Here is a 13,366-nt window from a genome sequence, read left to right as displayed (position 1 = left end):
AGTTTTAGTGAGAAAAAGTGATTAAAAGTTTTGTATGACTACATGAATTTGTTTTATATCTATTTTCACGTTGATTAAAAGTATTTGCTCCATATTATTTCGTGTTTTTAAAGTTTTTATCGAAAACTAACCTCATTTAACTTTTATTTGCCTATAATTACGTTCCGTTTTTCGTAACAAATATCAGAATTATTTAAGTGGGGCACATTACACTGTACATCGTCTAATGCGCCCCGATTTTTTTAGGCTAATGTGCCCCATTTGTAGATAATTCCTGAATTCTTATTTTGATTACTTTTTAATATTTTTTTTTTTTTTAGGAAATGGGAAAGGTTAAAGCTGTTGATCCAAGAAAATGGACGGAAAAAATATGCAGAAGGCGGTGGAGGATGTAATAAATAAGAAAATGGGAGTAAATGAAGCGAGTCGTTTATATGAAATACCTTCGCGCACATTGCGAAGACACATCCTCAAGGGTTGGAGGTCTAAGCAGAGAATTGGAAGACCTTCTGAATTGGGATATGAGAACGAACTAAAACTTGTAGCTCACATTAAAAAGCTTGAATCCATGTAGCCATTTCCCTTGGAGCCATCGAGACTGCAGTCTATAGCTTACGACTTTGCTGAAAATCTTCGATTGCCACATCGATTCAATAATGAGAAGAAGTCAGCAGGCTGGGATTGGTTTCAAGGATTTATGAAGCGTCATCCAGACCTGAGTAAACGTAAAGCAGAAGGCCTGTCATTGGCAAGAGCTAGTGGTATGAATAGACAGGATGTCGATAAATATTTTGAAATGTTGTTGAAGGTATTGACTGATAACGATTTGATTAGTAAACCAGAAAGAATCTACAACATGGACGAAAGCGGAATACAAGTTAACAATAAAACTGGACGCGTAATTGCTAGCAAGGGTGCGAAATGTGTAAATACTGTAACCAGTACCGAAAAAGGTGAAAATATATCTTTGATTGCGTGCTGCAATGCGGAAGGTACTTTCCTTCCGCCTATTTTGATACTGAAGGGTAAATACAAAAAACCGGAATTTTGTGAGGGTCTACCACCTGGCTCAAATGTATACATATATCAGAAATCATCTTACATCAACGCTGAACTATTTTTGAAGTGGATGAAAGAGCATTTTATACCACGAAAGCAAGATGGCAAGGTTCTTCTGATTTTAGATGGGCATTCTTCGCATTCCAATTCATATGAAATGCTACAATTGGCATCTGAAAACGATGTGATTATCCTCTGTCTACCAAGTCATACTACTCAGGTTCTTCAACCATTGGATAGAAGTTTTTTTAAGCCATTCAAAAGTTACTTGTCTAAAGAAGTTTCCACTTGGTTTATCAACAACAAGGCCGACCTTTTAATCGATACCACATTTCAAAAATGATTGGTGATGCCTGGTTCAAGTCTGCTATACCAGCAATTGGCGTTTCAGGATTTAAAGCAACAGGGATTTGCCCTTATGATCCCAATGCTGTGCCTGAATATTTCTTCAGAATTTCTGATGCATCAATGGGAAGTATTCAGAATAATGATGATTCGCAAGCAATTAATAATCATTCACAGCCAACTCAGAACACTATAGCTCTTTCCTTGCCAAGTACATCCACATATCTGATTAGTAATAATAATAATCAAGCCATTCAAATGTCCACATCAGAATCTTCTGAGACTGCACAAGAATTAACACCATCTAAGACCTTACAAATAATTAGTCCATTGCCTATTATTCAACAAAAAGTAAGTAAAAGGAAGCAATCTGTTAAGGTTTTGACATCAAAAATTCATTTGACAATTCGTAAACTGTTTGAAGACAAAAAAAATACAGGAGAAAAAATGTAAGAAGACTGTTGTGAGGGATTTATCATCGTCATCAGAAAGTGAAGTAGAGTTGCAGCTTAGTGAATCTAGATGACAAGAACAAGAATGTTCTGATGAAAATGAAAACACATGTGTAGAATGTCACGAGAATTACTACCGTACCAAGAAAAAGATCGAATGGATTCGATGTTTGCAGTGTTCTGGCTGGTTACATGAAGACTGTACAAGTTATAGAGAGAAATGCAATAACTGCGGTACCAAAGAAAAAGGGAAAGGAAAAAGTACCTCTAAATGAGAGGTTTTGCTGGGGCACATAAGACGGATCTATCCTTGTAATGTGCCCCACCCTAAGTTTCACAAAATTGTTGATCTCAGTTATATTCAATTATATTTTAGAAGATTTTTTAGTTTTTTTTATGCCAATTGAGTCAGAGGTTAAGACTGATTACTTTAATAAACATGTTCTAAACAAAAAATGATTTTTATTTCGATTTTTCGAATAGTGGGGCACATTTGCCTGTTTTACCCTAGTGTAAAATTATTAGTGAGAAAATTGATGAAATCATAGATATAATAGAAGAAAGGAATGAGAACTTGAACAAGACAATAGGTGAGAAAATATGTCAAGATATGGAAATAAATTTATCAATAAAAAAATTGAAAAAAGTCGAATTGATAAATGAAAAGAAGGAGAAAGACAAAATCACTGATAATAATAAATGAAATGGCAATGGCAAATGAAGACAATGTGAAACAACAATAATAGCAGTTGGTAACACTAATAAAAGAAAATAATAAAATGACACTCAAGAATTGAAAAAAAATTCGATATGGGGAATGGAATCGATCATAGACTGTGGAAATGAAAGGAATATAAAATGACGGAATGTAAATATTGAGAGATTTCATACTAGTTAACAAGGTATGACAGATGGAATTTTTGAGAGATAGAACATAAAAATCAAAGTAATTAAAACATGAATAATATAGAAAAAAAAACAAAACCATGAATAGAAATTTGAACAAGAAAATTTAATGCATATATAATGAAACAGATGAATTAGTAATATATAAGAATATGAAAAGAAAAAAGAAACACTATGTTCACATTAAATGGTGAGCAAAAAGTGCGTCATGAACTTTTAGGTGAAAAAGTTATTGAAATAATAATCAATCACAGATATAAAAAATTAGTGAGATTCAATTCCCAATAATTATTTTAGAATCAATATATTGAAAATAATGTTTCTATTGTGATTGCTTATTATATAATAATTTTGACGAATCCCGTTCCATTTCCGCTATCATGTGAGCATAGTGAGTATATCATGTGCGTAAGTTCAGTTATTATTTGGAAAACAAAATCAGAGAGAACATAAGTTAGAAAACTATTGGAAGGAAAAAATAAAAGAGAATAATTTTTTAAAATTCTATTTAGTTACTCCATAAAAATATCAATTTCATCTAAAAACTTACATTAATTCCTTGGGTTATTCCTATTTATTTTTAGATCAGTGTGCAGACTAAGATGATTAGAATTCTCATTGAAATCGATACGAACAATATTCGTGGAATCCATATTTGTAATACTTCTATATAGACAGTTGGAAGCTGTTGCAACTAAGGAAGACAGAATGGCAACGATTTCTCTATTCTCCGAGGTTCCAGCTCGGCTCTGCGCAGTCTCAAGCATGCGGAGTATAGATAAAGTGTGCCAAGAAGAGACAAAATGAATATTTTCGGCACAGTAACGTAGGGATTTTTTTCCCATATGAGTATTACATATATGGTAGAATCGCTTATCGGTACTCCAATACATCGCGTATTCGTATAGAATTGGATTTTCGGTAGGTAATCTTCTGGATTCTAGTACGGAAACTAGTAACTTTCTTTAATTGTGTGTTTTATGTGTTGACAGTATCTTGAAAGTTGATAATTAAATATATTCCTTAAAATCAATTTTGATTCTTGTGATAACATTGCAGAACAATGTTTCCCCATATTATGTACGAAGCTGGCTTTATGTATTAGCACACATTATTCAATACACAAATAGTAAACTCAACATCAAAATGCAAAATACAAACTAAACGATGTGACGTTTGGCAGTTTCATGACGCATACGCTCTGGTCAAGCGCTGGATGCGGAATTGAGCCCGACAGCACGATTGCCATATAAATATTACACATATAATTTCATCATTGCTCTATGTATTCAGATCATATATGTAATATTACTAAGTATTACATATATGATTCAGATAGTTATCCATAAAACTTAATCCCTTTCGGTGTAATAAGCAAAACACATCTAATCTAAAAACGTCAAAATTGTCATAACGTCAACAAATTGACACGTAATAAGTGTGTGAGTTGACGTTCTGTTTTTTTTAAAAACCCAAAATAAAATAGAAAGATCTCGATATAATTTATCCCATCTCAAATTTTATCATAATATTTCGACTAGTCGTTTTTAAAGTAAAATGACATCAGTAGAACAGCCTTGTTACACTATCATTAATTTACCAACAGATTATGAGCCTTACAATGAAATGCAACTCAAGACGGACTTAGGTATGCATAGATTTACTTATTTGATCAATATTATAAAACATAAACAGTTCTTTTTATATCCAAAGTATAAAGTTCCTGTTTAACTCACTTAGAATATATCAATGTGTTATTGATACATATTACATAGACGTTATAAGTATTTTCTTCAATTTTACGTTAAATATACTTTCCATTAATTATGTTGTTATATGTAACTGTAACTTTGCACAATGCACAGATATTGTTTTTTGCTTTATAGAAAAAGGAGAAGTGAAGGTAAAGATACGGGCCCTTGAAAAGATTATTCATATGATCCTAGCTGGCGATAGACTACCAAATGGATTTCTTATGACCATAATTAGAAATGTTTTGCCACTTCAGGATCATTTAGCTAAAAAGTTGTTGCTGATATTTTGGGAAATAGTTCCAAAAACTTCACCAGATGGGAAATTGCTGCAAGAGATGATTTTGGTATGTGATGCTTATAGAAAAGATCTACAGCATCCTAATGAATTTCTAAGGGGCTCAACTTTGAGATTTTTATGCAAATTGAAAGAACCGGAACTTCTAGAACCTCTCATGCCAAGTATTAGATCATGTTTAGAACACAGGCATAGTTATGTAAGAAGAAATGCAGTCTTGGCCATTTTTACGATTTATAGAAATTTCGAATTCCTAATACCAGATGCTCCAGAGTTGATTTCTAATTATTTAGATGGAGAAAATGATATGTCATGTAAAAGAAATGCTTTTTTGATGCTTCTTCATGCTGACCAAAAACGGGCATTATCTTACTTGGCTTCATGTTTAGGTAACATATATTATTATATTATTTAATTTTTAAATAATAAATTTATTTTTGTTTTTAGATCAGGTTACTTCATTCGGAGACATTCTTCAGTTAGTAATTGTTGAACTTATTTACAAAGTATGTCATTCCAATCCTTCTGAGAGATCAAGATTTATAAGATGTATCTACAATTTGTTAAATTCGAGCAGTCCAGCAGTCAGGTATATATTCAAATGGAATAAGAATTTATTTCAAGGTACTATTGGAAATACTTTAATTTTTTTGATAGATATGAAGCAGCTGGAACTTTGGTAACCCTTTCTAATGCACCCACCGCAGTTAAAGCTGCAGCAAGTTGTTACATTGAATTGATCATCAAAGAAAGTGACAATAATGTTAAACTTATTGTACTGGATAGATTAATTGCACTTAAAGAACATCCAAACCATGAAAGGATATTACAAGATCTAGTTATGGACATTCTTAGAGTGTTAGCTGGTAAGGTTATTATTAATATGAATTATTAAAAAGAAACATCTTTGTTAATATTCTAAAATAATTCAATGCACTTTTAGCACCTGATCTTGAAGTTCGAAAGAAAACATTGAACTTAGCATTGGAGCTTGTATCATCGAGAAACATAGAAGAAATGGTATTAGTTCTTACTAAAGAAGTATCAAAAACTGTTGATAATGAGCATGAAGATACTGGAAAGTACAGGCAGTTATTGGTTCGAACTTTACATACTTGTTGCATCAAATTCCCAATTGTTGCCAGAAGTGTTATACCTGTATTAATGGAATTTTTATCTGATAATAATGAGTTGGTAGCCACTGATGTTTTGTTGTTCTTGAGGGAAGCTATACAGAAATATAATGATCTGCAACCTTTGATCCTTGAAGTAAGTGACAAAATAATTGTTGCATAATTACATTTATAAATTTAATTACCTATATACACCTTCAAATTATTAAGGCATATATAATAATTATTTTTTGGAAACTTTAATAGCAATTGTTATATTATTCAATTAATATCCCACTGCCATCTTAATTTAGCAGAAAAAACATAGGACAACTCATATAATAGTGATTTCACGAAATTGAGATCAGTACTCATAAAAATTTTGAAGAATAATTTTTTTCAAATTCTGAATCAATTCAGAGGAAATTTTAAACAATTCAAAATAATGAACATGATCGCAATAGCTCGAATTTTCAGTGCTAGCTCAAAAATGATTTGTCACGAAATTTGTAAAAAACAATTTTTTGATCAGATTCGGAACAATATAAAAGAACTCGCAGCTTTATGTTGTTCTAGAACAAAGTAGAACAAACCTAGATCAACATTCAAAAATTTATTTTGTAAATACAAAGTGTCGTGTCAACATCATGGGGGTTATTATCTCTCCCCTCTATAAATAGAACTAAAAACAAAAATGATTAATAATTTTATTAGAATCTATTTTTTTCTGAAATACAAAAACTAGTTATAAAAGTTTTTTTTATATACTTCTATCCCAATACAATGACTGGAATTTTAATTTGCAGACACTGATAAAAAGTTTTAAAGATATAAAATTAGTTAAAGTCCACCGAGCAGCCTTATGGATTTTGGGTGAATACGCACATCATATTCATGATCTTCAAAGTATTGTCGAGGAAATAGAAAGATTACTTGGCGAAGGGTCTCTAGTAGAAGCTGAACAAAAATTGATATCTGGAGAAGAAGAAGAAGAGGAAACTACTCCTGTTGTTCAGAAAGGAGCTACCACTCTAGTAACTTCAGATGGAACATATGCTACTCAATCAGCTTTTAACACCATAAGGTATTTGTTTACTAAAACAAAAATTTGATGACTGTAACTAATGTTACCAATATTTTATTTTATATGATTCTAATAAATCTTTTAGTAAATCTACCAAAGAAAAGAGACCCACTTTAAGGCAATATCTCATGGATGGTGATTTCTTCATATCCGCTTCATTGGCCTCAACTTTAACAAAAATTTCTTTAAGATATGACAATGTAGCATCACCAGCAGAAAGTAGTGCTTTCAATGCTAAAATTATGCTTATTATGGCAGGGATTTTACATTTGGGAAAATCTGGTAAGTTTCATTCAACAGATATATGATTTCATCATACATACATACATACATCACACAATTTGTGAGATAAACAACAATGCTTAAACTATACTAAATTTATTATATATTAAATTCTACTTCATTTATTCACAATTGTTGGGTTAGCAACATGGTGCTTAAGTGTGAAGAGATTTTTTTTATTTTTCATCTCTTTACCAGAAGATCTGAGAAATAATTTTGCAAATAGTAAAAATGGGGTAAATAAAATACTCTTAAAATAAAATAGTTAAGAAAACTTGTGAAAAGTGTTTATTTTTGCAATTGCAGGTATTAAAAGGTTATCAAGTGTCAAGCTAATAGCAATTAAGGACTTGCAACAAAATAAATTATGGCTTGTGCTTAAATTCTTGAAACATAATGTGAAAACCATAATTTACCAACCTCTGAAGTATTGGACTTGATGACACCATTATCGTTGAGTATAACTAAAATGGAAAAAATAGGGGAACTATTTACCAGGTTATAAATAAAACAAAATATATGTATGATAAATTAGAAAACCTAGTACAAAAATTAGATGAGAAAGAAGGAAAAAACAAGATGTTGCAGGATAAAGTGATGAAACAAGAAAAAAGGATTTAAAAGCTAGAGAGATACAGATACAAACACTGAATCCGAGATTATTACCCAAGACAAAATAATAAGAATATTAGAACAGATGTGAGTTAGCTTGAATAAAACTGAATTGGAAGATGTTAGGTCAATTAGAAACTATATAGGGAAAGAAACCAGATTTTGTTGAAGTTGTGAAATTTACAAAAAAAATTCTACGAAATACAAAATATTTCAATGGAACTGATATTTGGGTTGAGGAGAAATCTTGGAAGAAAGAAGATAATACTGCCAAAACTGTTTGACTTTCATAACTCATATTGGATCCTCAACATTTGGTCTTATACTTCTGAAATTTCTTCATTATTTTTTTATATTTCAACTAATCGTTAAGAAACCTTCAATCACAATATAAAACTTCGGATTTTTATCTTTTTGTTCACTTCTCATAACTCCCCGTTTGGTTTTCTGGTCACTACTTATACTTTCGAATTTTTGTTTAATTTTAGTAAATAGAAAACGAACAGTTATTAAATAAAACAAACTGATAATCAACAATAAAGATTATCAAACATCAAAAGAAAGCAAATGCTCAAATATAGAAACAGATAATGATGACAAAGATGGGAAAAATGACAAAAAGTTAGAGCAGCAGCCGAAAAGGATAACACAGAAGGTAAAAAATCAAGCAATAAAGAATAATAAACATAGGAGATAAAATAAATAAAGATAGTACCTGGAATACTAAAAATATCATTGGAAAAGAAATAGAGCTGAAGAATGCGAACGGAAACAAAGTAAAAAGGATTAGCAAAAATCAAACTGAACAATGGACATAAAAATACTTCATAGTTATGTACTAGGGGCAGTTGCAGGCATGCTTTGTTTAATATACAATGCTTAGGAACAAAAACATCTAGTATTGTACCATATGGGTCAGTGAAGATGATATTAAAATGATAAGAATGTCTTGACAAAAACAATAGAAGATGCAAAAGAAAAAATATATCTAGTTGGGGAAGATTAGGAAAATAAGTCGAAAAATATGAGGGAATAATTGTAAATTTGGAGAAATTTGATAAAGACCACAATAGGTCAAAATGTCAATATTTTTAACTGTTATATATTTATTTGTAAAAGATCTAAAAACAAAAGACAATTTAATTAACAAAACCGTATAAAAAAGTCTATAAGTAAGAAACTGAAGAAATATATTCATATTTACAATTGTTTCCAAAATTTCTTGTTTCAATTGAAGAACAGTTTTCAGTTTATATGTAGCTCTCACATACCATTTACTGTTTCAGGTTTGCCAACAAAAGCGATAACAAATGATGATAAAGACCACATTCTCTTCTGCTTGCGAGTTTTATCAGAACGTACTCCAATTGTCGTGGATATTTTTGAAAACTTATGTAGATCGGCGTTGCAGAATATGTTAGCTGCTAAAGAAACTGAGGAAGCCACCAACCAAAAAAGTAAAGAAAAAAAGAAACACACTGTGCAAACAGACGACGCTATTAGTTTCGTGCAATTAGAAACTGATAAAACTGGAGAACTCGGTGAAAACGTCTTTGAAATGTCTCTGTCGCAAGCACTGGTTGGAGGTCGACCAGCAGGTGGCGAATCAGTATTAAATTCTTGCAAATTAGATAAAATCACACAATTAACAGGATTTTCTGATCCCGTATATGCGGAAGCTTATGTTCATGTGAATCAGTATGATATCATCCTTGATGTATTAATTGTTAATCAAACTAATGATACTTTACAAAATTGCACTTTAGAATTGGCAACGCTCGGAGATTTAAAATTGGTGGAAAAACCTCAACCAGTTGTATTAGCACCTAAAGATTTTTGCAACATAAAAGCAAACGTCAAAGTAGCATCTACTGAAAATGGTATAATATTCGGTAATATCGTATATGATGTAACAGGAGCGGCATCCGACAGGAACGTTGTAGTATTAAACGATATTCACATAGATATTATGGATTATATAGTGCCGGCTAGTTGTACCGACACCGATTTTATGAGAATGTGGGCGGAATTCGAATGGGAAAATAAGGTTACTGTTAATACGCCTCTCACGGATTTATCTGAATATTTAGATCATTTACTGAAAAGTACAAACATGAAATGTTTAACTCCGGAGAAAGCTCTCAGTGGTCAATGCGGCTTTATGGCAGCCAATATGTATGCCAGATCTATTTTTGGTGAAGATGCTTTGGCTAATTTAAGTATAGAGAAGTCTTTTAGCAAACCAGATGCACCAGTGAGTGGTCATATTAGAATCAGGGCAAAGAGTCAGGTAAGTGTTATAACTTATTTAAGTTTACGACTGGTTTCATACTACACTTAAAGGTAGCTTTAAATTTAAAGTTACTTGTAAATTAAGCTGCGCATTTCATAATTGCCATTTAGCCTAAATGTTCTTTTAATTTGAACTTTAAGGTTAAGTCTGAAATGTTTCACTTTAGCAGATTAGCTTTAGCGGCAAACGTCAAATGCCAACTTAGGTTATCTTTATGTTTGAATTCTAAGCTGGCCGAGGTATCTTTTGAAAAATAAAATAGCCCAACGGCTAGATATCTTGCTACATTAATTTGGAGCTGAAGCTCGTCCGAAGACGAAAAATATATCGTCATCGAAAAAATTATTTGGAAACATGCGACGACATGAATTAAATAAAATAATTAAGTCCACATTTACAGCAATATAGAGACAAATTTGGGAAGAGTCGTCATTTTTTAAGATATTATACTTTTCATATTTTTAGTTCACTATAATTTGGAAGCGAAAGTTTTCTATTTGAATAACAGTTGATGGACACATTGTTTTGTAAAAGAATTTATTTTAGTATTTCTTAAAAGTAAAGATAAGGGTTTTTGAGTTACAAATCATAAAATCAGGTATAATTTTAAATATATAACATACAGACCCAGAATATTAAATTATTGTAAGTAGTTGGTTCTTTCTGCTCCTTAATATTTTAAAGACATACTTCCAAAACTCTAGAGTCAAGTCAATCTTTCAATTATTAACATCTTTAATTATTTTCAAAGAACACCCTTACCTAATCCATAATCTTTTTTATCATTAATAGCTTTGTTGTTTGATTGATAGCTGCTAAAATTTTTGAAATATAAAAACTAAGGAAAAATTAATTTTTTATGTTAAAACAGATTTGTATTTTGATTTCATATTTATTTTGACATTCATCATGTAGGTGATCTATTGATTGATATAATTATGCAAATTGACAGAAGTAGGTCGAAATTTCAATTTTAAAATGTTATTACTAGTTTTTTTATTTCAAAACTATTGGTTGTCATGGTTTCTTAAATTTGTCGCTGTTTTTGTTTCAGTACTATTGTGGGGCAGGTAATTTCACTATAGATATGAATATTACCATGCCAATAAATTTCTCCATTTCTGGTTTAGTTATGTTAGTTTGTTTATACTGTCTTAAACAGATTTTAAATTAGATTGTTTTGTATCAGATCCTAAGGAAATAAAAACAAGAACAAAATGACGGTATTTCCAGTTTAATTTTTTGGGCTCCCATTTTATTTTAGTGGGCTTATCTTTTTTTGCCTTTCCTTTTTAATGCGTGGCTGGTGGTGGGTAAGTTTCATCATCAGAGCAATCACTAGTTGTTTCGGGTATAACAAGAGATCGTCTGTGACGTTGAAATTGTATAAGAGGAACATATTCACTATCAGAATCAGAAACTAATTCATCATCACTAAGCGAGCCGTCCGCAGGTATAGTATTAACATGCTTCTGAGAGCTATAAAAACGAGTAGGATCCATTCTGCAAGCAATGACGTTAGAGGACAACAAAAAATATTTTCGTATTGCCAACATAACAATTAAAATGTCCACCATACGTATAGTTATTGCTTGTGCAACATAACGTAAAAAAATATTAATATTGGTGAACCATAAATGGGTTTATATGTGGTAGAGGGTTATTTTAGGTAACTTTTAAATATGCTAATCACAGTCCTTTTGTTTGTTTCAGGGTATGGCCTTAAGTTTAGGAGACAAAATCAATATGACACAAAAAGGTACACAAACAAAAGTTGTAGCAGCATAAGTAGAAAAAAGAAGAGAATCCTTTTTACTATTATTTTTCATTGCTTCTGTATTTATATTCAACTTCAGTTTATCAATTATTATATTGTAATTATATAAAAATAAAATATTTTGCACATGTGCAGTTGGCGTTTCATTGTAATTGTATCAATAGACTACAAAGTTAGAAGACTGTTTGGTTTCTAGTTGATTGTCATTGTATATTGATAGTTCATTTTCAAATGATGAAGCATTTTGTTATAAAACATTTTTCATTTGCTTCTGAATGTCAATAAGTAGCAATGAATGTCACAAAGGTTTGCCTTCATGATGCTATACTAGTCTTATACAGGTCTATTATTCAAATCAATATCAAATTAATAAGTAAGAGGAGACATAATATACCATAGTCAAATCATTTTTAGTTAGTTTAGTTTCGTGTTTCCATCTATTCTAGTTTGCAAGTTATTTTCCTATACATACTGAATATCAATACATTTGTATGGAATTCTATTATGAATACAAAATTTGAAAACTTATATTTCACACAATGAGAATAAAAGCGAACTGATTCAAAATTTGAAGAAATTGAGTTGTATACATTATGGATTTAAACCTTTATATTTCACCAACTACAAATTCAAAAACCGACTTATTCTCACTACAAAAGGCTCTGAATCATCTGCCTCCTTTTTCACATGTTTTTAGTACTAAAATTCCTGTTGCTAGAAATTTTCTGATATCACTATATAGTGACCTATATAGTGATATCATGACCGTGAGCACTATCACAAGAAAGTTCATGAGTGTGGTAGTGACCCGTTTGAGCTGCGGTACGAAGATATGGAGGAAAATAGGACCACTGGCCACGCGTTACCTTATTAGACAGACTGGAGTATTTAGCTTTATACCAAAGAAGCTATAAAGAATCACAAGAGTTTAAAAGCTCAGAATTTCCTCACCTCTAACCATGTATATCGTCCTGGTGTGAAAGTGCTGTCAGGGGAACGTGTGATAGAGCTCGGCAAGGTTTGTATTCCACTTTTTGTGCATGTGGCACCATAGTGTTCTGGAATCAGGATTTCACTCTGATCATATTTTGTCTTAATGTTCGAATAACTTCTTCTCACTTTTCATTGCATAAATCATTTTATGTGAGTCCCTATATATTTCCATTCGATGAAACAATATACAACTGAATAGTGTTTCTTTCTTTCCACTTGATTTCAATTTCCCCGCTGAAATTTAAGTCTTGCGTCCCTGGAAGTAATTGAGGTTTTTTGAGATATTTAGATATCATACTAATAAATTCAGGGCCTCAGAACATCTTTGGCATTTCGATATTTCCGGTCTCTCATAATGTTTTGTTCAGTTTCATTATTTCCCGTGCGAAAACTCCATAACTT

The 13,366-nt window shown here is 31.3% G+C and overlaps 2 protein-coding genes across 2 annotated transcripts; both read left to right on the top strand.

Moving 5' to 3' along the window:
• Positions 1-697: 697 nt before the first annotated feature.
• LOC130442969 (uncharacterized) lies at positions 698-1,402 on the top strand. The gene has a single exon (XM_056777388.1). It carries the CDS (start codon positions 698-700, stop codon positions 1,400-1,402), a length of 705 nt encoding a protein of 234 aa, XP_056633366.1.
• Positions 1,403-4,116: 2,714 nt separating this feature from the next.
• Positions 4,117-12,106, top strand: LOC130442450 (coatomer subunit beta). The gene is made up of 9 exons (XM_056776568.1): positions 4,117-4,410; positions 4,649-5,200; positions 5,259-5,400; positions 5,469-5,677; positions 5,755-6,080; positions 6,730-7,007; positions 7,093-7,289; positions 9,188-10,191; positions 11,908-12,106. The coding sequence occupies exons 1-9, from the start codon at positions 4,320-4,322 to the stop codon at positions 11,980-11,982; spliced, it is 2,874 nt and encodes a 957-aa protein (XP_056632546.1). The 5' UTR covers positions 4,117-4,319; the 3' UTR covers positions 11,983-12,106.
• Positions 12,107-13,366: the final 1,260 nt, after the last annotated feature.

The sequence above is a fragment of the Diorhabda sublineata genome, chromosome 4 (genome assembly GCF_026230105.1).
Source record: "Diorhabda sublineata isolate icDioSubl1.1 chromosome 4, icDioSubl1.1, whole genome shotgun sequence".
In the NCBI taxonomy this organism is placed as follows: domain Eukaryota; kingdom Metazoa; phylum Arthropoda; class Insecta; order Coleoptera; family Chrysomelidae; genus Diorhabda; species Diorhabda sublineata.
This window is presented reverse-complemented; position numbering and strand designations above follow the sequence as displayed.